This window comes from Cibotium barometz, chromosome 24 (assembly GCF_041138505.1).
Source record: "Cibotium barometz isolate CiBa-2024 chromosome 24, ASM4113850v1, whole genome shotgun sequence".
Classification (NCBI taxonomy): Eukaryota; Viridiplantae; Streptophyta; class Polypodiopsida; order Cyatheales; family Cibotiaceae; genus Cibotium; species Cibotium barometz.
Genome location: NC_141069.1, coordinates 35429730 through 35453189, shown reverse-complemented (window position 1 = coordinate 35453189; position 23460 = coordinate 35429730). Strand labels below are relative to the sequence as shown.

Below are 23460 nucleotides of genomic sequence, written 5' to 3'. Positions count from 1 at the left end.
GGCTTTTGAGAAGCACAAGCATGGCATCATCTTCGGTCATTAGAGATTTGACTACAGCTAGTTGAGTCATGAGACTCCTCATTTTGTTGACATGTGCAACAAGAGATTCTCATGCCTTCAATTGTAACTCAAAGAAAGCAATTTTTAAAGAAAGCGTTCAATTTTTAGCACTAGCACTAAAAAGCAAATCAAGTTTAGCCTAAACTTCAGCAAATTATTCAAGATCAAAAATGTAATACAAATAGTCATCACCCAAGCCAAGGGCAATGATGGCATATGCCCTCTCTGCTCTAAGGAGTTCCTGTTGTGTTCTCGCTTCTTCTACAATGGTTGTACCATCATGGGAGGAAGAAGTCGTACTGGTAGTGCTCTTCACCAATCGCCACAGATTAGTTTTCATCAAATGAAACTTTATCTTCATTTGCCAAGTGTGGAAACCTTGGCCATTAAACTTGTCTATGAACATGTGAGAGCTCATAGTTACAGAGAAAATAAAAGATTTTCACTTCATGCCACCGGAAAAATTAGGTTTCCAAAAATTAGGATTTCCGAGAAATTAGCGCTTTTTGGAAATGATGCTATAGGAAACTGCAGCAACACTTAAATGCTTGATTTATGCCCTCAATTTTGAAAAATGATGAAGCAATTAAGATTAATTGCTTGATTAAGCAAGATTTTGCAAAAATTTAAAAAGTCCCAATTTTTGTTTGATGGTGTGGCTTCAATTTGATGCAAAAATGGAGAAATCGAAAAAACCTCTTGCAGAGACTTCAATTAGACAACTTTTACCAGATTTCTGACATGCCCCAAATTGACTATTGATGTGAAATGTGCAAGTACACATGTTGCTGCTGATGTAGTTCTGCTACAGTCGAGAGGCGAACAGGAGGTGGCGTGCCAATATGCAAAAGCTCACAGATGGGCCTACGTGGAGGAGCAGCTGCAGGTCAATATTGAGTGGCTGCTACAAGTGGGCCAGGTGGCTGTTGAAATCGGCGTACAAGCGGGGAGCGCTTGCAACGCACACAGCGGTGTAAGATGGGCTGACAATGAGCAGATGATGACGCTGATGGGTAACGATGAGCAAATGTTCACGTAGCGCTGCAGAGGCGGACAAAGTGGTTCAGGTCGATGGGCAGGTGGCTTTGATACCAAATGTTGAAACTAGGGTTAGCACAAAAAAATCTCCATGACTTCTGTGTGTATGCAGAAGGATAGAGAGAGAAGAAAGAAAGAAAGAAAGAAAGCTGTATTAACGTCTACTAGAGGCCGAACTCGACCTATGAGACAAATCAATGTACAACTGTCAATGTCTTATGGATGTCCAGAAAAAAAAAAGAACAAAATGAACATGAAATAAACTATGAAAGTACTGAGCTAGTGGGGGGGTGTGATGGATGGAGCACTACTGCTAGAGGCTCAGTATGCAACCTATATGCGTAGGGTATACAAGAATGCAATGCAGATCTGTCTAGCTCCAACCAGTACCATAATGGGGGTGTAATATGTGATACATAGGCGATGGCAAGGCAAAAATACCTCGGACTATGATCTCCGGGTGTGAGTGTAAGTGAGCTAGCCGCTCCTGGATATGGTGCTGATGTCGAGCCCGTATCTCTGTGATCCCCCTCTGATGTAGTCTGGGAGTCTGGTAGCCTAGTGCCCTCGGTCTCTGTCTGGCTCGGAGGTCCGCAGCGCGCTGAAGTGTAACCCCCTCCTGTGTCAGGGTAGGCACTGGGATAGATCTCTAGAAGAAATCAGTGAGCTGGAGCTGGAGCTGGAGCCCACCTCTCCCTATGGTATGAGTCCGTAGCAGTGTCTCTCTGTGGCGCTCTGTCTCTAGCAAGAACTGGCCAAATCTGCGTTGGTCTACGGACTCCATGATCTGGCGGAGTGAGGGATGTCCACTGAAGATGGTGGTGTATCTCTCTCTAATGATACTATATGCTCTGCATCTGCATACATAATGTTCCTCACTCTCAACCTCCTCCTGGCATAGTCTGCATATCCTCTCTGCTCTGGGGATCCATGCTGCCCTACCTGCCTCAATCTGAAGCTGGTGTGATGACACTCTGAGCTGGCCAATCGCCACTCGGGCACTGTGAGGCATGTACACATACATGTATCTAGGTCTCTGTATGAATCCATCCGCTGAGATACGCATAAACTAATCTCTGTAGTATAGCATCTTCAGCGGTAGAGGCTGACTGGGTGTAATCCAAGTCTCTTGAGTGTATCGCTGCCATAAATCCTGCCGAAGGACTCTGTTCCTCTCACTGTGAGAGAGCTGGATGTGTGGTGCATGTATATCATACTGGAAAGGTGGCAGGTGATCTATGTCAAGACCATGCTGAGTGAGCCACTGTATCATTTGTGAATACCATGATCTCCTACCTCCACTCTCTGCGAGCTGCCTGGATGCCTCAAAAGCTCTATGTGAGAGTCGATCTGATGGCATATCTCTGATCCTCTGTATGAAGGAGATCGTCTGGAAGAGGGCCTCTACTACCATAGGAGGTGCAGCAAACTCCGTCCGAACAATGTCATGTGGGACGGAGGGTTTGCTGCGGATCATCCGTGAGAGCATGAGAATCTAAGGCGCCTCTATCGGAGACCATGTGGAGGTGGCGAGCCCAGGTGCCCATACTGCCGCAGCATACATCAAAGCAGGGGTGACTAGTGTGTCAAACAACCACCCCTTCGTGCGGGGCTCCTGGAAGTGTGCCTGGTGACACTGTCTCTCTAGCATGGCCAGAGCTGCATACCCTCGTGTGAGTCTATCCTTGGCTACTTGTGCCATAGTAAATCTTCCTGGCGGAGTCGTAAATGTAATCCCCAAGTACACATATGAGTCTACCACCTCTACCTGTCCTCCTGCTAGTGTGAAGATGGCCTGTCGTCGAACCGGCCGTGAGGTGTGGAAAATCATGGTCTTGGTTTTCCCAAGGTTCACTGTAAGCCCCCTCTGTGTGCAGAAGTCGTCGAGTGCATGGAGATGGTGCTGTAGTCCCATCTGCGACTCAGAGACCAGAATAATATCATCTGCATATAGCATAGTGTGGACTGTGGTACCTGAGATGACTAACCCGTCCCCACCACCGTGACCAATGAAGTCAGCCACCTCATCGATGTATAACCCAAATAGTGTAGGGGAGAGAGAGAGAAACAGAGAGAACAAAGCTCTTAGAGAGAGTATTTGCACGACTACAAATGATGTGACTTGTGTATTTCTTCAACCAAGTACAATACCTTTATAGGTATAAAGGTTCAGTTCATTACATCATTGCTTATGTAAAATACACAAAATATCTAGATATTATATTAGCCCCTCCTAAGAGTGGGTTCATGACATCATTGCTTACGTAAAACACATAAAATATCTAGATATTATGTTAGCCCCTCCTAAGAGTGGGTTCACATACACACAAACAAACACACACACAAGACCTTGATCCCAACAAGCTGTACACAGGGGCCATATTCACTTCCCAGAGGAGTACCATGTGGGCAAGCCTACTCATCCTACATGCCAATGCCCTTGGACCCAGATCACCGAGAATCTACACCACATAGAGACAGATCAATGAGATTCTCGAGCAACATGCCCTGCCCTCACCATAGCCACATCTGCCATTAGGAGGCTTATAGAGTCATGTTTCAGTTTTCAGTTTTCACGTCCTTTTTTAGTATTTCCATGGCACTATATACCCATGGTATCATTGTACTATTCATGGTCTCATAGGCCCTTCGGGCCTTTTGCAGACATTATATATCTTTCTTTCTTTTTTTCTCGCTCTCTCTCTCTCTCCCCACACACATACACAAGCGCAGCCACCCACTGACCCCTACAGCCAGCGACATTTTTCTAGGTCTATGCAAGCAAAGGGTGCAGGTACGACACATGAAAATTGAATAGATTACTTCTTTTCATACCTTGACAGAAACATTAGCGCTCGCATTACCCCCACCAAAAACCAATTTTCCAGGTGGTCTATTGGGGCCGGTTCCAGACGTTCCAGCTGGAGCCACCAACGTCTTCTGGTTTGGTGGTTGTGATGTGGATCCTGCAGAAGCATTCTCTGGTGCAACAGAGTACTTCAAAGGCTTTCCATCCAGTCGCCTCCCGACACCTGTAAAAGCACTGAATTTTTCCGCCTCGGAATCTTCCGGATTTTGAGAAGCTGAGGAATCATTGCCCAAATAAGCACCACAAAAATGTAGAGTAGAGAAATAAATCCCACCACAAACATGCGTAGAGCAATAAAGCAGCTACAAAAATCAGAAGCAACTGTCTCCTAAGGAGGAGGAATTAACAGAAAGTACCTTGAGAAGTGGTGGTGTTACCGGACACAGCAGCAGGTTGGACTGGCTCTGGCTCTTTGTAATCCAAAGGAGGTGCAAAATCCACTTCACAATCAGTCTCAATGATGGAGATTGCAGCTGATGGTTTTGCCTCTATGATATCAATATAATATTTCTTGTTATTATATGCAACCATAATATTGTCGCCTACTGTCAAACACGAAAAGTTCCGTAGTGTGGTTTCTAACCTGGAAAGTTTTCAAAATTTGAAAATCAGATTCTCCTGAAGGAGCGGACACATACACGGTGACATCCTTATATGAAAGCCTAGTGCTGGGAAGCCTACATGCAATGAAAAACCAATCCAAGAAGCAGATATAATTAATAAATAAGCCATCCGAGGATTGGCCCTGCCACCATGGATGCCGCTTAAATTTTGGACCACCCCTGGTTGCTCTACTAGCCTCAAGTCCACTTGCATCCTGTCACAAATCCCCCTCAGTGCACATGTAGGCAAACAGTCACTCCACAGCCAATGCCATGTAAGGTCTCCTCTACAACTCTATCTACTAGTCTTTCCCCTCCTCCTCCAAAGTCACCTCCTCCATGTGCCCATCAAGTCCTCAGAATAACAATTAAAAATGGAATCTAAGAAGTATCTAACTGCAGGTATATCTATTGGGTATCTACCTGCCACTCTAGAAGGGATACACGAGAACTGTTACAGGGTTGATAAATCAGTCATTGTGGAAGCTGGCAACTAGTTCTCAAGACTCCCTCATTGTTCACTAGTCACAACCATAGTTACAGATAAATGGAACTAATAAAGAAAATTGATGTGCCACCTGCCACGTAATTGGAAAGGCAACAAGAGGAAGAGTGCAGTCTTGCCTTCCTAAGACTCTACTAGCAAAGCTTTGCTATATGCTGAAGTAAGGGTACTCCAAAGTGAAAGATCTTAGCTTTAAATCTCATTCCCTACAGTTTGGTGCCATCGTATGGGTCCGCTAGCTTGGCTATGACATCAAAATGCTCATTCGCATTGCCTACAAGAAGGTGCACGTTTATGTATAAAAACGTATTGGCATCTGTATACATGACTCAGACTAGATTCTCCTGAAACATTTCCTACAGGATAGTCACAGAGTGCTATTTTTAAAGGCACTGTAATCATGCTTGGTGTATGTGTGATTTGTACTCATCTAGGTACAACGTTGAGTCACAATCTAGGAGAGAATGCTCACACAGCCTTGGGATTTGAGATGTCCAAAAAGTCCTTCGTATGCGGTTGCAGCTTAACATATGTTCCCTTTGGCAAGGTTGCACTTTTCACTCTAACTATGTCTCCCTCTGAAAGTAGCATGTTCTCCATCATCTAAAACAAAACAAGGTGAAGAATGAATACTTGCACAACACGTTATATGAAAATTAAGTCCAATAGTAGGACTATATCAACAAACAGCTGCTCACAGCATAGAGATGACCCTTACCCAATAGGGCATATAAATCATCCCTTCTTCAGCAATGAACTCCAGAACTCCACAATGAGAAGTACGGCTTGTTGCAGGATTATGCAACTCAAACAACATAGGGTAATCTATGCGCAAAGATGCTGCCAAAGAGAGTAAAAACCAATACCATTGTTAGCCTGAATTATGTGGTAACTTGAAGCGTGATTAAGCAACTACCTAGTTCCATTCTGTGCTTGCTTTACTATATAGACCGACCCTAAGTCTGTGTGCGGGAGGGAAAAAGATTTCGTATGTAAAGAACCCTGCATCACAATCGTGATGAAAATGGGAACACTATGCCCCCCCAACCCGGGAAGACAAAAATGCACATGTTCACTGGTCCTTGTGACCACAATCCATGATGAAGGACAATGTTTTAATGCAAAAAATCTGGTCCAGTGCCCATTTGGTGTCCACACTTATTAATAAGTTTGTGTACCAGCAGTACCCTAATCCCTGTAGCACGTCCTAGGCCCAACCAATACTGCCACAAGGCCAGCTCCACACTGAACAGACACATGATAACCACTAGCCCGGCCAGCCATACCATGTGATCAAAAACATAGCTTTTGGCTGTTCACACAAGCCCCAAATCCCTTCAAACATAATTAGCAACTCTACACACATAACTAGGAGGCCCATGTGTGACACGTTCTCGCTTACACAAAGTGTTGAGATGAAGTACAGTGGTGGAAAGCCCAAGACCGTTCAGCCCCAAGCACCATGGCATCAAATGCGTGTGCATGGGCCATACCCAGGCCCAGACGGGAGCAGCCCCAAGACAAGCTTCCGGAGCCTCAGGCTCTAAAAGCCATCCATGAACACACCCAAGCTCACCTCAGACCAGAAATCCCAAGAAAGCACAAGGGGTGGATAGTTGGACCATAAACAAAAGGCTCAATATCAATGTGACAGTAATTGTTTGTGGTGCCACACGATGGAGCATACCTCGAGTACTTTCCCCAAGAAACGACCCGGGTAGTGGTTGTCATGGCCGAACTAGTGAAGCCTCTGGAAGCTCAGCAGAAGGAAACCCATCAAGTGCTAGAACCTCCACAAGAGAGAATCTCCCAGAAGCATGAAGATCAGGTGGACGAGACTCCAAGTACGGAAGGACAACTCATGAAGTATCGTGGCACTTCGAGCGGCCTCCCAGTTGTAGTCTTGCTTGACTGTAGCAATATCAAAGACATCGTTTCAGAGCAGCTTGCTTTAACGAGCCCATTCAGATTCGACACCGACAATCACCCGCTTTAATGATTGAATAAACCTACAAGTCAAGTTATTAGCCCGGAGTGCAACATTGGTATTCCCACAAGTGGATTTTACACACGACTTCATAGTCACACCCTTTGTTGCAAAGGGTTATGCTCAGCTAAAGGGCATAGACAATGATGAGACCTTTGCTCCCACATCTCGTATGACCACCACTAGGTGTATTATTGCTACGGCAGCACATCATGGTTGGAATGTGAATCAATTGGCCATCAAAACCACCTTCTTGAATGGTGATTTGCATGAGGTCTATGTATCTCCGCCTTGAGGTTTTGTTTAGAAGGGTCAGGAAACCAAAGTGTGCACATTAAAGAAGGCTTTGTATGGCCTTAAGCAAGCTCCTAGAACATTGTACGAGAAGATACATGCATACTTGGTTGGGGTTTTATAACAGTCCAACAAAGAATACCCTCTATGTCAGGAAGACTAGAGAGGATTTTGTAATATACAGCGGAAGTATTCGTATTGGAGGATCTTGTCACACAAATGCTCACACCGTCTTCTGTATCCTGAGTTTCGCGAGTTTAGCAATCCACTTTAAGACTTCAAACTTTTAAGAGATCTGAGGGAGAGAGAGATAGATGAGAACTGTACACCGTATGGGGTCCTGAATTACCCACTGAAGGGCCCCCTATCCCGTTACCAAGATAGTATTTGCTTTATTATCTTTGAAGAGACTGACGGTGTGACTAACGATAAGCCAAACGCAAGACCTCTGAAGACCAAGAGTTGGGTTGAACTGTACACTGTTGTAGAAGCACCAATGATGTCCAATCTTGAACCTATGCACTCTTCCCAATCCTCTTCCTCAACTTGACCCGAAGGATCCTCGAGCACCTCAGGCGGAGGAATTATCTAACATTGATCAAGAGGAGGAGATTTTGGTGGATGCTCCACAGCAGGCTTCATCTCACGAGCAAGGTTCCACTTTGGAGGGGGGATCTCAGATTCCCAATTGGTTATACTAGACATTTCAAGACTCAGGGTTAACACGGTTGTCTTCACCTCCAACAGGGGGTTCCCGTCGATCAGAGCAGTTGCGTACCACGACATCATCTCAAGAGAACCTGTGCATTAAATATGCACTGATGTCACGCATCCAAAAGGACTCGAAACCTACTCATATTAGGGAAGCGGGCCATGGAAGCAGAGCTTGACTCTATTGAGCGGAATAGAACTTGGGAGCTGGTTCCTATGAAACCGATAGGGGACCCGGAGAGAAAGACCAACACTTCATAATACCAGATAGAGACCGGTCCAGACTTATGAAAACAAACCCCTGAACACTCGGGACACCGCCAGATAGCATAGTACTGAAACAAACTTTGGGACGCAGCGGAATAACCATGAAAAACACCAAAGAGAACACAACACTGAGCCGGAATGGCCGGCCCCCCCCTAAATTGTTTTATTCCAATGAATAAACTGATACAGATAAACCAAGGTGCGGGTGCAATCCTGCACCGGATTTTCCACAAAGCTCAGCAAAAACATGCTCAAAGATCTGAGGTACTAATCAACACCACAACTAGTGCAAATCAGCCTCGAACAAAAGCCCAATATGGTGCCAAATCCAGCCCCGAAATCCGTGCCAAAACAGCCCCCAGAACGGAGCCTCAAATCATTCCTAGAAGGGCTCTCAGAACAGTTACCAGATTTCTCCAAAACAGCCCCGGAAAAGCTCTCAAAGTCCCTGATACCCTCAAACACAATCCCGGAATCGATGATCAGGAGGGAGTGCTGAAGAAAGAAAGAAAGAAAGAAAGATTGTATTAACGTCTCTCTCAGGCCAAAGAGAACTGGCCTATGAGACAAAACCATGTACAATGTATGTGGTATCTCTGAGTATCAAATGGTGCTCAGTGCACAATACAACAACTGGAAGAAAACTGAAAGAAAACTGCTACTATGAGGTCGGGATGTATGTACATATATAAGGATGGAGCACTACCGGGTAAATGCACAACTATATGCCAGGGTGATACAACGATGCTTAGTGCAGGCATGCTCCTAGTCAGCTCCATCCTGTGGTGAGGGGGGGGGGAGGGGGGGGGGTGTAATATATCATACATGTCAACACCAGTTGTAATGATATGCAAGATGGCCACCAGATCAATGGGTCCTGGCTGTCCTCTCTCCTGTAGTCGCCTCTAGTGTCATGCCTGAATGTCCCTGATCATATGTCAATGTCTATGGGAAGGTCGGTATCCGGGCGCTCGTGGACGCCGCAATGCTCAAATCTCCTCTGCTCTCCTCAAAATGATTCCTCGGCCCATCACTGTGGGATCTAGCATGGCTGTCCTCTGGAAGAAATCAGTCAGCTGAGTCTGTCGGATCTGGACTCTCCTCTCTCCTGACTGAGTAACTGCTCTCTGTGTCTGTATATCTCTAGTAAGAAGCGCCCAAGTACTTGTTGGTCTGGTCTGATATCTGTAGGATGGACTGAAAAGATGTGTCTCCTCCCCTGAAGAGAGTAGGGTAGGTGGCTCTGATCCCATCATAATATGGACATCTGCATACAAAGTGTGACTCGCTCTCCACAACCTCTCTGCATAATCTCTCCTCCCGCGGGATGCGGGATGCGGGCTGCTCGTCCAGCCTCAATCTCCAGGGGGGGTGATGAAACTCGGAGCTGTCCAATCACTACTCTCAGAGCATGTGGAAGATATAGATCCATGTAGTGCGGTCTCTGAATGAAACCATCATAAGTCAGCACCAAGAAATGATCTCTGTAGTATGCCATCTTCGTGCGAAGAGGCTTTGATGGTGTCACCCATGTGCGCATGATATGTCTCTGAATCAGCTCCTGCCTGATGACTCTATTCCTCTCAGTGTGTGAGAGGGAGAGGTGTGGGGCATGTAGATCATACTCGGTAGGTGGTAATCGGTCCATATCATACTCAAAACTCTGGAGCCGCTGGACTACCTGTGTATACCATGAGCGACTATCCCCTGACTCTACAAGCTGCCTGAATGCCTCAAAAGCAATGCGCGAGAGTCGGTCCACCGGCATGTCACTGAGTCTGTGCAAGAAACATACTGTCTGAAAGAGTGGTGGTGCAGCAATCTCTGCTCTCACAATGTCATGGGGAACGGATGGCTTGCTACAAACCATCCGGGATAGCAGTATGACCTGTGGGCGCTCTATCTGGCTCCATGTGGAGGCTGCCAAGCCTGGTGTCCAAACTGGGGCTGCGTACATCAGGGCTGGGGTGACTAAAGTGTCAAAAAGCCACCCTTTTGTACGGGGCTCTTGGAAATGTGCCTAATGGCTCTGTCTCTCTAGCATAGCCAAGGCTGCATAGGCTCGGGTGAGTCGATCATGGGCTGCCTACGTCATAGAGAATTGCCCGGCTCTGCTAGTGAATGTAATCCCCAAATATACATAAGATGTAGAGACCTCTACTTGGCTTCCCTCAAACATAAAAACAGATCTCCTCATTGCTGGCGATGTATGGAAGATCATAACCTTGGTTTTCCCAAGGTTCACTGCATACCAGCGGTTCTGGGGCATACTCCTAGAACGGGTGCTCTCCATGCCATGTGTAGTGTGGGGGAAGCTCTCCATGGCTGCTGAATGCAATACTGATGTAAGTCCATCCATGAGTGCCGATAGAGGTGCTGATGGATCTAGATGTAGTATCCTTTCATAGACATGGTTTGTGTATATATCCTCCAACTCTTTAGTGAAATGGATGATGGTGCGAGGTGGTCGTGAGGGTGGTTCTAATGGTGTATGGCTGGTTGCTAGTGATAGAACAAGATGTGAGTGGTCAGCTCCAATAGGGCATGGGGGATATGCCCATCTCTTACGTCTAGTAAGGGCGGACATCTGTCATCCAGCCTGGCGTAGTGTAATTTGGCCCAGCTCTCTCTGTACTCTCAGCTGTCTGCGTAACTAGCAGCACTCATCATCATAAACGGTTCTGGGGCATAGTCCTAGAACGGGTGCTCTCCATGCCATGTGTAGTGTGGGGGAAGCTCTCCATGGCTGCTGAATGCAATACTAACGTAAGTCCATCCGTGAGTGCCGATAGAGGTGTTGATGGATCTAGATGTAGTATCCCCTCATAGACATGGTTTGTGTATATATCCTCCAACTCTTTAGTGAAATGGATGATGGTGCGAGGTGGTCGTGAGGGTGGTTGTAATGGTGTGGGGCTGGTTGCTAGTGATAGAACAAGATGTGAGTGGTCAGCTCCAATAGGGCATGGGGGATATGCCCGTCTCTTACGTCTAGTAAGGGCGGACATCTGTCGTCCAGCCTGGCGTAGTGTAATCTGGCCCAGCTCTCTCTGTACATTCAGCTGTCTGCATAACTGGCGGCACTCATCATCATACCAACGGTTCTGGGGCATAGTCCTAGAACGGGTGCTCTCCATGCCATGTGTAGTGTGGGGGAAGCTCTCCATGGCTGCTGACTGCAATACTGACGTAAGTCCATCCGTGAGTGCCGATAGAGGTGCTGATGGATCTAGATGTAGTATCCCCTCATAGACATGGTTTGTGTATATATCCTCCAACTCTTTAGTGAAATGGATGATGGTGCGAGGTGGTCGTGAGGGTGGTTCTAATGGTGTGTGGCTGGTTGCTAGTGATAGAACAAGATGTGAGTGGCCAGCTCCAATAGGGCATGGGGGATATGCCCATCTCTTACGTCTAGTAAGGGCGGACATCTGTCATCCAACCTGGCGTAGTGTAATCTGTCCCAGCTCTCTCTGTACTCTCAGCTGTCTGTGTAACTGGCACCACTCATCATCATACCAGCGGTTCTGGGGAATAGTCCTAGAACGGGTGCTCTCCATGCCATGTGTAGTGTGGGGGAAGCTCTCCATGGCTGCTGAATGCAATACTGACGTAAGTCCATCCGTGAGTGCCAATAGAGGTGCCGATGGATCTAGATGTAGTATCCCCTCATAGACATGGTTTGTGTATATATCCTCCAACTCTTTAGTGGAATGGATGATGGTGCAAGGTGGTCGTGAGGGTGGTTCTAATGGTGTGTGGCTGGTTGCTAGTGATAGAACAAGATGTTAGTGGTCAGCTCCAATAGGGCATGGGGGATATGCCCGTCTCTTACGTCTAGTAAGGGCGTCGTCCAGCCTAGCGTAGTAGTGTAATCTGGCCCAGCTCTCTCTGTACTCTCAGCTGTCTGCGTAACTGGCAGCACTCATCATCATACCAACGGTTCTGGGGCATAGTCCTAGAACGGGTGCTCTCCATGCCATGTGTAGTGTGGGGGAAGCTCTCCATGGCTGCTGAATGCAATACTAACGTAAGTCCATCCGTGAGTGCCGATAGAGGTGTTGATGGATCTAGATGTAGTATCCCCTCATAGACATGGTTTGTGTATATATCCTCCAACTCTTTAGTGAAATGGATGATGGTGCGAGGTGGTCGTGAGGGTGGTTGTAATGGTGTGTGGCTGGTTGCTAGTGATAGAACAAGATGTGAGTGGTCAGCTCCAATAGGGCATGGGGGATATGCCCGTCTCTTACGTCTAGTAAGGGCGGACATCTGTCGTCCAGCCTGGCGTAGTGTAATCTGGCCCAGCTCTCTCTGTAGCTGTCTGCGTAACTGGCGGCACTCATTATCATACCAACGGTTCTGGGGCATAGTCCTAGAACGGGTGCTCTCCATGCCATGTGTAGTGTGGGGGAAGCTCTCCATGGCTGCTGAATGCAATACTGACGTAAGTCCATCCGTGAGTGCCGATAGAGGTGCTGATGGATCTAGATGTAGTATCCCCTCATAGACATGGTTTGTGTATATATCCTCCAACTCTTTAGTGAAATGGATGATGGTACGAGGTGGTCGTGAGGGTGGTTCTAATGGTGTGTGGCTGGTTGCTAGTGATAGAACAAGAGAGGAAAGAATCTGCCTGGCTGCTGTACCACTATACGGCCTACTGAAGAGAGAGCTAAAACCGGCTGCTGTCCACTGTACAACCAGCACAAGGAATAGGAGAAGAGCTACACGGCCTGCTGTACCACTGTATGAAGTGTCCTACAGGCTTGCTTTACCCAATCATTAGAAGATTCACAATACTTTTCACGTGAGTCTTTTGCGGAAGTATGTGGAGCCAGATCCGGAAGAGCCTGTCACAGAAGATCCACCCGAGATTGATGAGCTTGACGAGATCCTCCAGCCAGAGCAGATTGTATTTCACAAGGAGAGAGAGCTACACATGGGGAAGCATTCCAAGAGATACCTTATGAAATTTAAGAACTACTTGCCCATTGATGCAAAGTGGGTAGATGAGGATTATTTTACTGATTACCCGCAACTTTTGCAGGCATATCTTGAGGCTTTTTAGTTGAGGTCAACTGTTTAGAAGCCGGGAGGGGTGGGGAGGGGATGTCACCATTTGGTCCATCTCCATTTCTGGAGCCACTTCTATGGGACTGTCACTCCATAGAGCGGCCAGATTGTACCATGTTCACATGTGGCCAAGCCAGTGTCCCATGTGAAAGGGTCAGTCATCTTGTGTCACATGGACGAGAACCAGTTTTGTGCCACCTGTGTGTGACCAGTATTGTGCCGTATGGACGGGAGCCCGTTTGTTGCCACCCGTGTATGACCAGGATTGCATCTTACCCATGGGACTGTCACTCCATGGTAGGACTGATATTTGTGCTGAGCTTTGTCCATGGGATTGTCACCCCATAGGAAGGCCCGTGCCAAGATTTGTGTTTTGCCTATGGGACTGTCACTCCATACGAAGACCAGGACTTCACATTTCTGTCGCGCCAGTTTTGTGCCCGACAAGAAATTCTTGTAGAAGTGTCATGAAAGGGAGATTTCATCCATTACATGTGCACATGCATTCATGTTTGCATGCATAAACTTGTTTTCGTGTGTTTGCCTGCTATGACGCGCCAGTACGCTGGATGGGGACGCTCCCAACATACCGTGGGTGTATTGTTTGCTGACAAGTTGGTGTGGCGTGTGAACAGGTGGTAAGTATTGCCTTTTTGGCCTTTTTCAAATGTAAAATCTATAAAGTAGTGTTAACCTTAATATTTATAAGGTTGGGTGTTCACACATATTTAAAATAATGGCTGGACACTTTTTAATGTGGGTGTCCAAGGATAAACCCTTAATTAAGGCCTAATAATATTTAAGATTACGGATTGCATGGGAAGAATTCTCTCAAGCACGTGGATGGTGTGTGGGGGTGATTGATGGAAAGAAGGCACCTACTGGATTGGAGAGAGGGGGGAATGGTTTCACCCGCCTGTGGCTGCCCCTGTACCGGCTCTCACACCCGCCATCAACTGCCGCTCTCTCACCCGCCATCGGCTGCTGCCCTGTACCCACCTACAGCACTTGCCGGTTGCTGCCCTGTACCCACCTGGCTCCTACATCAGCACCCGCCTCCAGTCCCTGTACCCGCCTACAGCACATGCCGGTTGCTATCCTATACCAGCTTTTGTACCCGCCTGGCTCCTACATCAGCACCCGCCTCCTGCCAATACCCGCCTGTGGCTGCTCCAGTCCCCGCCGGCTGCTATCTGTTGGGTACCCGCCATCCAACCTGTTGGTTGTTGTTGCTCTTGTGCTCGCCATCAGTACCCGACGACTATGGCTGTTTGCACGAATTATGACCACATTAAAGGGGGACAATCTCCTCACCTTAAATCCCAATTTGAATCTAAATCAAGTACTTGTTTTTGTATTTCGAATTCAGATAATATTAAATTTAAATGTTGTTTTTCCAAGTCTTATGTAGGCAATCATCACCACCGGTTGCCTTCACCATGGAAGGCCACTGGGATGGTGATCTTTCCCCGTGAGTACCCTGACCGCGCCCTCACATTCAAAGGAGCCAGTGAAGGTCAATGGGGTTTGAGGGAAACTGGGAGAAAAGCTTACTTGGGAGTACTAGGTATCACTCCCTCCACGGTGCCTCACCCTACCAGATGCTAGTATGGGCGTGCCTGTTGGTGCACGGTCTCGAAAGACCAGTGAGGGGCAAGTGTTCACGCAGTGAAGATGGGAGACTGCCTGTGATTTGGTCTACTCCGACAACCAATTCTTCATCGACTGAAATCTTATTGTTTTCAGTTGTATTCACTCCATGTTATGGAGAAATCTGGCCTTGGGGCACTTGTACATATAAATACTCCAAGAAATTTAAACTGTATTGAGAGGGGGGGGGGGGCTTTCTGGCCCCAGTGATGGTGTCAAGTGTTCTGTGTCATTTCCATTTTTAATGTTGCAAGTATTGTTTGTATTGGTTAAGTGATCTAATAATGTGTGTTTTATCTTCCGATTTGTAGGCCTCCCGTAGAGAGCGGTTACATCTCAATGCGACTTTGCCAGTAGGTGCCTACTTTTGAGAAGCTCTCGACATTGCCTTGACCATGAGGTGTTGAAATTTTGTTTCTCACAAGGGTGGGTTTTCATTCAAAGCAACTAGCTATGCTTCATGGTAGCCATGAACGCTTTTTGGGAAGAGTATCTTTGAGCATCAAATGAACGTGAAGACAGATGCATTCCGGCAAGAAAGAAGATAGGAAGCTGAGGAGCGTGCAGAAGTTCATAGAAAGGCATATGAGGAAGTAATGCGAAAGTGGCACAACTCCAAGAAGAGCACCTAGTCAAATGTTTGAAAGTGGTATACGAGTTTTTTGCCAAACAAAGGGAGGAGATACCAGGCATGATGGCTGCATTCATGACATCAAGTACAAAAGTGGAAGCATTTGTGGTGAAGCCAAAGGAAGTTGACAAGAGTGCCACAATTGAAGACCAAGCGCAGATTCCATTGAGGAGGAGGATGAATTGAGTGCTTCAGCAATTCTTGAGGTTTCCGTGAGGCATACCATGCCTAGCCCAACATTCAAAGGCAAAGAGACCAGTTTCAATCCTCGAAGCTCCCAAGGAGATAGTGGCGGAGGCAGCATGTTGAAGGTTGAGCCGACAATCGGATTGACAGCGTAGGGCTCTCATGTGCACCCGTGCTCCAAGTTAAGCATTAGGGGATGTCATGTACACACTCTTCCAAGGTGTGACATGGACATGCTTCTAACCATTAGCCAGCTCAAAGGTAGAGTGCGTGGCCAGATTCATGTGTATGTAGGGACATTTGTGCCAATTGATTGTATTCTTGTCCAAGCACCCAATGAGCAGCCAAGTGTGGACAACATTATTATGGTGTCAACACCGTAGATTAGGGTTGACCAGCGAACTGCCCCAAAAGTCGCTATAATAGAGGGCTATGGCTGAGGCCATATCATTTGATGATGACAAGACCAATCCTCAAGCAAGGAGGAATTGAGGGCATATTATTATGGTGTGAACACCCTAGATTAGGGCTGGCCAGCCAACTAGCTTAAAAGTCACTATAAATAGAGGGCTATGGCTGAGGGCCATATCATTTGATGACAAGACCAATCCTCAAGCAAGGAGGAAATGGAAGGAATGCAGGGCATATTACAACAATGCAAGGGTGATATGGTCAAGGCCCAAGCCAAAATGAAGGAAAATACAGATCAGTTTAGAAGGCATGTGGAGTTCAAGGAGGGAGACTGTGTGTTCTTGAAATTACTACGTATGCATCTCTCAAGGGTGATACTAGCATCAACCTAGCACACACTTTAAAGGGGCATCAACCTGGCACACACTTTAAAGGGGCCATTCAAGGTGTTAAAAATAGATGAGAGGTTGCATATCAACTGCAACTACTTCCTGAAAACATAATGTATTCCATGTCTCCAATTTGAATATATTGGTCAAGAATTACAGGTAATTCACGAACTTCCACCTATGAATGAAGAGGGTATCATCCAATATGTTCCGGAGGTGGTGTTGGCAAGGGTAACTGATAAATAGGGTATATTACCGAATACCTAATACAATTGAAAGGACTACCGGCAGAGAATTCTTCATGGCAACTTGAACAATTTGTGCGGAAACATCTGAAGCTGCTATGACCGTAATATCTCATAGGTTAAACAGATGTTTTGGCTTAGATCATGATATACAAAAATGTCTTTAATGTAGTCATAATTTTCATTGCTATCATACTTGTACTCCTGAAACAGCGAAGTGTGGACAACCTGCACGGGGCCCCATCCAGAGTAGGAGCCTCTCCTATGAGCCTTGCCCCATCGTGCAGTGCCCCCTACTAGGACCAGCAGTAGCAGCCCGCTCCGAGTAGGAGTGGCAGGCTTCTAGTTGTAGCTTCTGGGGGAGGACTGCGGGCGGGGAGCCGTGCGCCTCTGGACTCCATGGCTGCCAGAGTTCCAGGGTGGCGCCTGCAAGAACTCCTGTCATCTGCCCCCTCACCAAGGCGGCGGCAAGGGCGTGTGCATGCTAATAGCCGACTTGGGGGCAAACAAAGCATTGCCCCGGTAGATCTGAGAACTCAATCCTCTGCAAGAAAGAAGTTGGAGCCATCCAGTTGAGGAATCGCAAGGTGGCAAGGAAGGTTCCCCGGTGAAGCAATGAAAACTCCAAGGATACAGACCCATGGTGCCCTTGCAAAAGGGTGACCTCCACTGTTTGGGGGGATTCTAAAACCTCGCTTAAAGAGCGCCCAATCACAGGGAGAAGTTCAAGATATTCTTTGAGAAGGCCGGGAAAGCAAACAGTGATGGCAAAGCCATTTGCGCACGCCAGTGGGTCTAAGTCCGTAGAGAAGCCATGCTTTCACCTTGTGAAGTACACATGGGAACCCCATATTGCAACAGAGCTCAATGACATGGTTTTCTCTGCAAGGGCAGCTGAGTCATACTCTATCCAGATGTATCCATTGCCTAGGAACTGAATGTCAACAATGCACCCCTACTCACTGACTCGAGCAGCTTGCGCAAGGTCTCGAATCTAACCTGGTGCTGGTCTGCTGCTTACAAACATGAAGCCACCGAGCTGGAGAGAAGCTAGAGGTCCGCTTCTGGAAATTGGTAGTTGAGGGCAATCACAGACAGGTAGATAAAGCAGCTGCCATGGAGTCCTCCGGAAGCAAAAGAGCAAGAAACTGTCAACCAACTGCCTAGAAGAGCATAAAACTAACCAAGAAGCACCCAAACAAAGGCGAACAGGCAAGGAGAAATAGAAAAAGGAAAAAGAAGGGGAAACAAAGGCGGAACGTAAGGCATCCCCAACAGGGAAGAATCACAACAGAATGGAGGTGGTGGGAAGAGCGAGCAGAGGAAACAGTGACAGAGGGCGGGGGGCAGCACAAAGGCTGGTAACAAACAGTTTTTTTTTGTTTTGTTTGGGGGGTTGAGGGGGGAGCTGGTGGGCAGTCAAGCAGGAGCTCCTGCTCCTTGATATACTTCCTCAAAGGCCTTGTATGCAAAGTTTTAGTCCTGCTTTTAGCTAACATAGAGTGTAACAAAAACAGTTTGACAATGAACTTCAGGTTTCTAAAACCCAGAATTTAAACTTCCATGACTTGTTTGAGATTAAAGCATAAAAACAGACTTATTTAAATCACAATGATTCTTAGTTGTCAAGTCACTACCTAAACGATCAAGGGCTGAGGGAGGCATGATGACTGCAAAGATCAAATAAACAGCACAAGCAAAACAATGTGAACATTAGAAAACATGAGCTTGAAAGCAACAAACGGCCTCTTTGACAACAGCACACAGCAAACAAGACTACCTTTGTCCCCATTCTCCAGTTGGGGCTGCAAAAATTGAAAAAGCGAAGTCATTTGCTTATATTCAACACTTTGAACATCCTGGAAGTGAAAGTATGTAATGTGTGTAAATTGCATACTTTATCAATAAAAGACATTGGGTAGCAACGATAATTCTGCTCAAATGGAGTGCTTGGGTATCCAACCCCATATCCTCCATAAAACTGCACAACAGACACCAAAGTCCACTGAATCAATATTCCCCCAAAATAATGTTTAAGTATTGCTTTAAATATGTGTGTCCAAACGTACACTCACACACACACATGCACACATGTATGTATCTGCGTACATACAAACATGTATATTCATATATATGTCTCTGTTCATGTGAGTGTGTGTGCTCCCCCCCCAACCCTCTCTCCGAATGGCTGTAGATAAAACTCCAAACCACCTCATTAATTGCATAATTTTGCAATCTTTGCAAAACAAGCATTTGCGCTTAAAAAGAGGTGGAAGTCCTACCTAATGCTAGACACAAACATACTGAGCTACTTAACAATCAGGCAAAGAAGCTATTTGGAAGTCCTCAACATACTGAGCTAATTGTAAGGTCAAGTTAACCAAGTATCTTGAAGTCCTCAATAGTCTTTCTACCTTCTTAAAAACAAAAAAGCCAAATCTTTACCATGGCAAATGGGTCAGGAACGTTGGGGTTAAAGTCCGCCAGCTTTATCCTTTTGCAAACCCCTCTTCAAGATAAGTTGTTTGCGTAAACCCTTCAGTCAATACTTCAACACATGATCTGCAAAACAAGTATGTATTTTTTAACAAGGTTTGAATACACGAGGTCTTGGTAGTGTGGGTGTGAGCTAACCGCTCTAGTCACCAACCATTTAGTAAGAGTATTACCATCCACGTGTGTTCGTAACTTCACATCTAGCCTTTTTAGTGCTTTATAAGCACTCCTTTAAAATTAGTTTGTATGTGATGCAGTACAATTGAGGACGCTTTCTGCAGCAAGTAGAAGAGGAGTTGCAGTTCACAGTATCTCCTCGCCCCTCCTTTGTTGCCTAGCTACAAAGAAAGCGAGGATAAAGTGTTTATGTGACACAAAGTTGACCCAAACCATTGATCACACACGGTGACACACCGGAGTTTAGGGTTAACAAAAGTATGCAAAGAAAACTTCACTAGGTCTCAATGGCTTGCTAAAAGCCACCCCGAAAGTTGACCCAAACCATTGATCACACACGGTGACACACCTGAGTTTAGGGTTAACAAAAGTATGCAAAGAAAACTTCACTAGGTCTCAATGGCTTGCTAAAAGCCACCCGTGACAGTGATTAAGTATTGGCTTGTTGCTAGAGTTTAGAAAAGGGTGAATATCTTTTCTGCTACTCTCTGTGAAATAGAGTTGATCTTTTTTAGGGCATGTGGGACTTGTCTTGTCCTGTGGTGTTGAAAAAACAACATAAGGTAGTGAGATTGCCCTTGTTTTGATCTGAATAGAAAGCTCACATTGCCATGGCATATCAAATTTGATATGTGTAGATTATTATCTGCCTACTTATTTTGTTTTTCTTTGAAGAGATATATGATATATTTAGTTATAGGCATCCAGCAGACCTAGCCTGGCTGCCGGTTCCTGCCCAGCGAGTCCAGGCTACATGTCCATGGACAATATCTGCCTAGTAAGCCCCAAAAACAGAAAACTTAGCCAGAAGATGTGCTTCCTTTGAAACAGAACCAAAAGTTTTATCAAGGCGATGTTTTTCGAGATTTTTGTCTCCAAAAGGCCAGCGGACTGAAAGGTCTAATTGCCTACAGGTACTAAAAAGGGAGGTAGAAATGTATTGCCAGAGAAACCTATATAAACCCACCACTGGAAACACACACACACACACACACACAAAATCTTTATTTGGAACCCTAAAACCGGCCCAGAGCTTACTGGAAGATTAATGACCTATAGCTGATGATCATGGCTGTATTTCCATAGAAACCCATAGAAACACACCACTGTTTGGAACCGTAAAACTGCCCATAGAGAACCATAGGAACACAGTGCCACTGTTTACATTACGTGGGTGAAGCTGAATTAACCTTCGAAACAAGCCATTAATTACTCTCAAGATGCGCTACATCTCTTAATCTCAAAAATGTGTATATTCCATAGCTTCTCATGCAAAAAACAAAAAAACAAAAAAAAAATCTGTATCGTTCTGCTAGTTAGGAGATTAAAATTTGGATAGAGAAGGTGAGACGTAGCACGATCTGAGAGTGCCCAACAGAGGAGATATGACAGACAACGTACCTGGATCCAAGCTCGTGCAGAATTCACATCAATCCGTCTTCTATATGTGTGCTTTCCATCTCCTTATTTAAGTATGAACCATTATTTAATTTAGTATTAACTATTAATTAATTTCATATTAACTATTATTTTTCATTAGTTATCATTATTTCTATTTTTACCCTATGGCAAGAGAGGTGTTTTATAGTATGTATGAACCATTGAATTTTTTATTTATTTTTACTTTTTCATTGTTGAGTCTCTAATTAATAAAAATTTGTGTTTCAATATAAAATGTCTTACATATTCATTAATTATTTCAATCGATATGAACTCATGAGGGAGCTGCAACAAGTTACCTAAAATAAAAAACCAAAAGAGTATGTAATTAAAAGCACATTGAAATAAACAAACTAGATGTATGGTCACACAAAGTAACACATCTTTCTAAATTTAAAAAAAAATAATGGTTTTTTTAACCTTGATCTTCTTTATATTTACTCTATGGTGATTGAATCTATGGCAACCCGAGGACTATGGGTTTTTTTTTACCTTGATCTTTATACTTGGTCTATGGTATAGATTGAACCCAAGGACTATGTGTTCCAGCAAGATCTCCTTCTACCCCATGAGTGTGGTCTAACAACCCATACGTACGTGCATTCTATTTGGCGTGGTACCAAATTCTACATAAGCCATAAGCCATCTCGTAACCTCAGCCACCTATTGCTAACTCCAATATCTTATGACAAAACTCCTCTATTCCTCGTACTCTAGATCATTTACACGAGGAAGTTGCCAAGCTATCTTTTCAAGATGACAAGTAAAAGGATGGTTAAGGAAAAGGGTGTGTAGCATGGGCATAAAGGTAAGAGGGCAATGTTGGATGGGGCGAGCAAAATAATTGCTTCCCATAGGCCTTCCCTAGGCAGCAAAGGCTATAAATAACTAGGTGAACAATGACTTTGCTTTGCCCAAATCATCACTGACAATTGGGATGCTCAATGAGATTTATGTTTCACATTTGTTAGAGGTTCTTTCCTTTTGAAGTACTCAAAGGAAGACATTTTTTTACCATGAACAACTCCTCTCTCATAGTAGGTACAATAATGACAAGCACATGTGTAACAAAAGTATGTCCTTCCTTATTAGGAGGTCATTTCTTCTTGGCAACCAAAGAGGTTTTTCATAGAAAAAATTGTTCTTATATCTTGTAACTCTGGTCGTGAGATATTTCCCACTTAAGGACATGTTTCAGGAGGTTGGTGAGGGCTTTCGAGATGATTCCATACCCAATTCTCAGCAAGGTGATAGGCCTCCAACTATTACCCTCCTTGGTCAAGGACAATGGAGGTAATCTCTTACACCATAGCAAAAAGATAAAGGATCTATAGCTACCTACATGGCTTTGTAAATTTGGAGAACAATCCCATCAACTTCATATGATTTTTTTCTTTTGGTTCATGAAGGGTGAAGGTAAGTTCAACATGGGACTTATCTGTAGCATCCTCAAGAGAGATGAGAGATAATGTGGGGAGTGTTTTGTAACACATCCTAGAAGGCATCTTTATGGGGGATAGTTTCCTTATATAGGTATAGAGGTGGCAAAAATGTGGTGATATGAGGCTATTGAGCTCCTCATGTGAGCAATGGTGGTCCTCATGTGATCCACAAGCTTGTGCAACCTCTTAGTTCCCTATTTTCGCAACCTTATATGAATCCTCACACCACCATATTGGTGTTGCTCAACTTATCATAAATTAGGGAGGGGCTCTTTGCTTTTTGTGTTGAGCTCACCATTGCTTGTACTCACATGAGGCTATTGAGCTCTTCATGTGAGTGGTGGTCCTAGTGTGATGTACACAGTCATGCAACATCTTGGCTCCCTATTTGCTTTCCATAGCCTTACAAAAGTAGATCAAATTTTGTTCACCAAGTTTCATATTTGTGAATCCTCATACTTACCATAATGGTGTTGCTCCACTTATCATAAATGAACGAGGGGCTCTTTGTTTTTTTATGTTCAGCTCATAGGCTCCTACTTGATGCAAGTGCTCGTAGTTATTTTTATTTGATTTGTAATGAACGAGGGGCTCTTTGTTTTTTTATGTTCAGCTCATAGGCTCCTACTTGATGCAAGTGCTCGTAGTTATTTTTATTTGATTTGTAATGGGTGATAATATATTGTGGTTGGAAGTCTCTTTGCCGAAGGTTTTTATTAAAATGCTAAGCACTGTTTATGACCCAAATTCAATAGAAAGAGAGTTGGGTTTTGGCTTATCTTACGAGAAAGAGAATTGGGTTTTGGCTTATCATTATTCCAAACCAGTAGAAAGAGGGTTAGGCTTTGGCTCACCACATAAATGGTCTCCAAAGCCCGAGAACTTTCATATTGCACTTTGACTCTCGTGATTTTTAAAGGGGACTTTCCAAGACCAAATAAATGAGTAAGTCCATTATTTGAGAAGTGAGTACCTTCTATAATG

At 45.1% G+C, this 23460-nt stretch overlaps 1 protein-coding gene across 3 annotated transcripts in view; it reads right to left on the bottom strand.

The window, feature by feature from the left end:
• LOC147625227 (ubiquitin fusion degradation protein 1 C-like) overlaps positions 1-21036 on the bottom strand; it is a 51380-nt gene extending 30344 nt beyond the window's left edge. Inside the window, exons 1-10 of one of the 3 annotated variants that reach the window (XM_086818496.1) lie at positions 20996-21036; positions 19591-19755; positions 19367-19483; positions 18819-18902; positions 18702-18726; positions 18559-18591; positions 5793-5914; positions 5547-5677; positions 4324-4550; positions 3934-4181 (exon numbers count right to left, since the gene is read on the bottom strand). In XM_086818496.1, the coding sequence (XP_086674622.1) occupies positions 3934-4181; positions 4324-4550; positions 5547-5677; positions 5793-5914; positions 18559-18591; positions 18702-18726; positions 18819-18902; positions 19367-19369 (873 nt within the window). In that variant the 5' untranslated portion in view covers positions 19370-19483; positions 19591-19755; positions 20996-21036. The remainder of the gene's footprint in view (positions 1-3933; positions 4182-4323; positions 4551-5546; positions 5678-5792; positions 5915-18558; positions 18592-18701; positions 18727-18818; positions 18903-19366; positions 19484-19590; positions 19756-20995) is intronic. The other 2 variants (XM_086818495.1, XM_086818494.1) reach the window with 2 other exon arrangements.
• Between the last annotated feature and the right edge of the window lie 2424 nt (positions 21037-23460).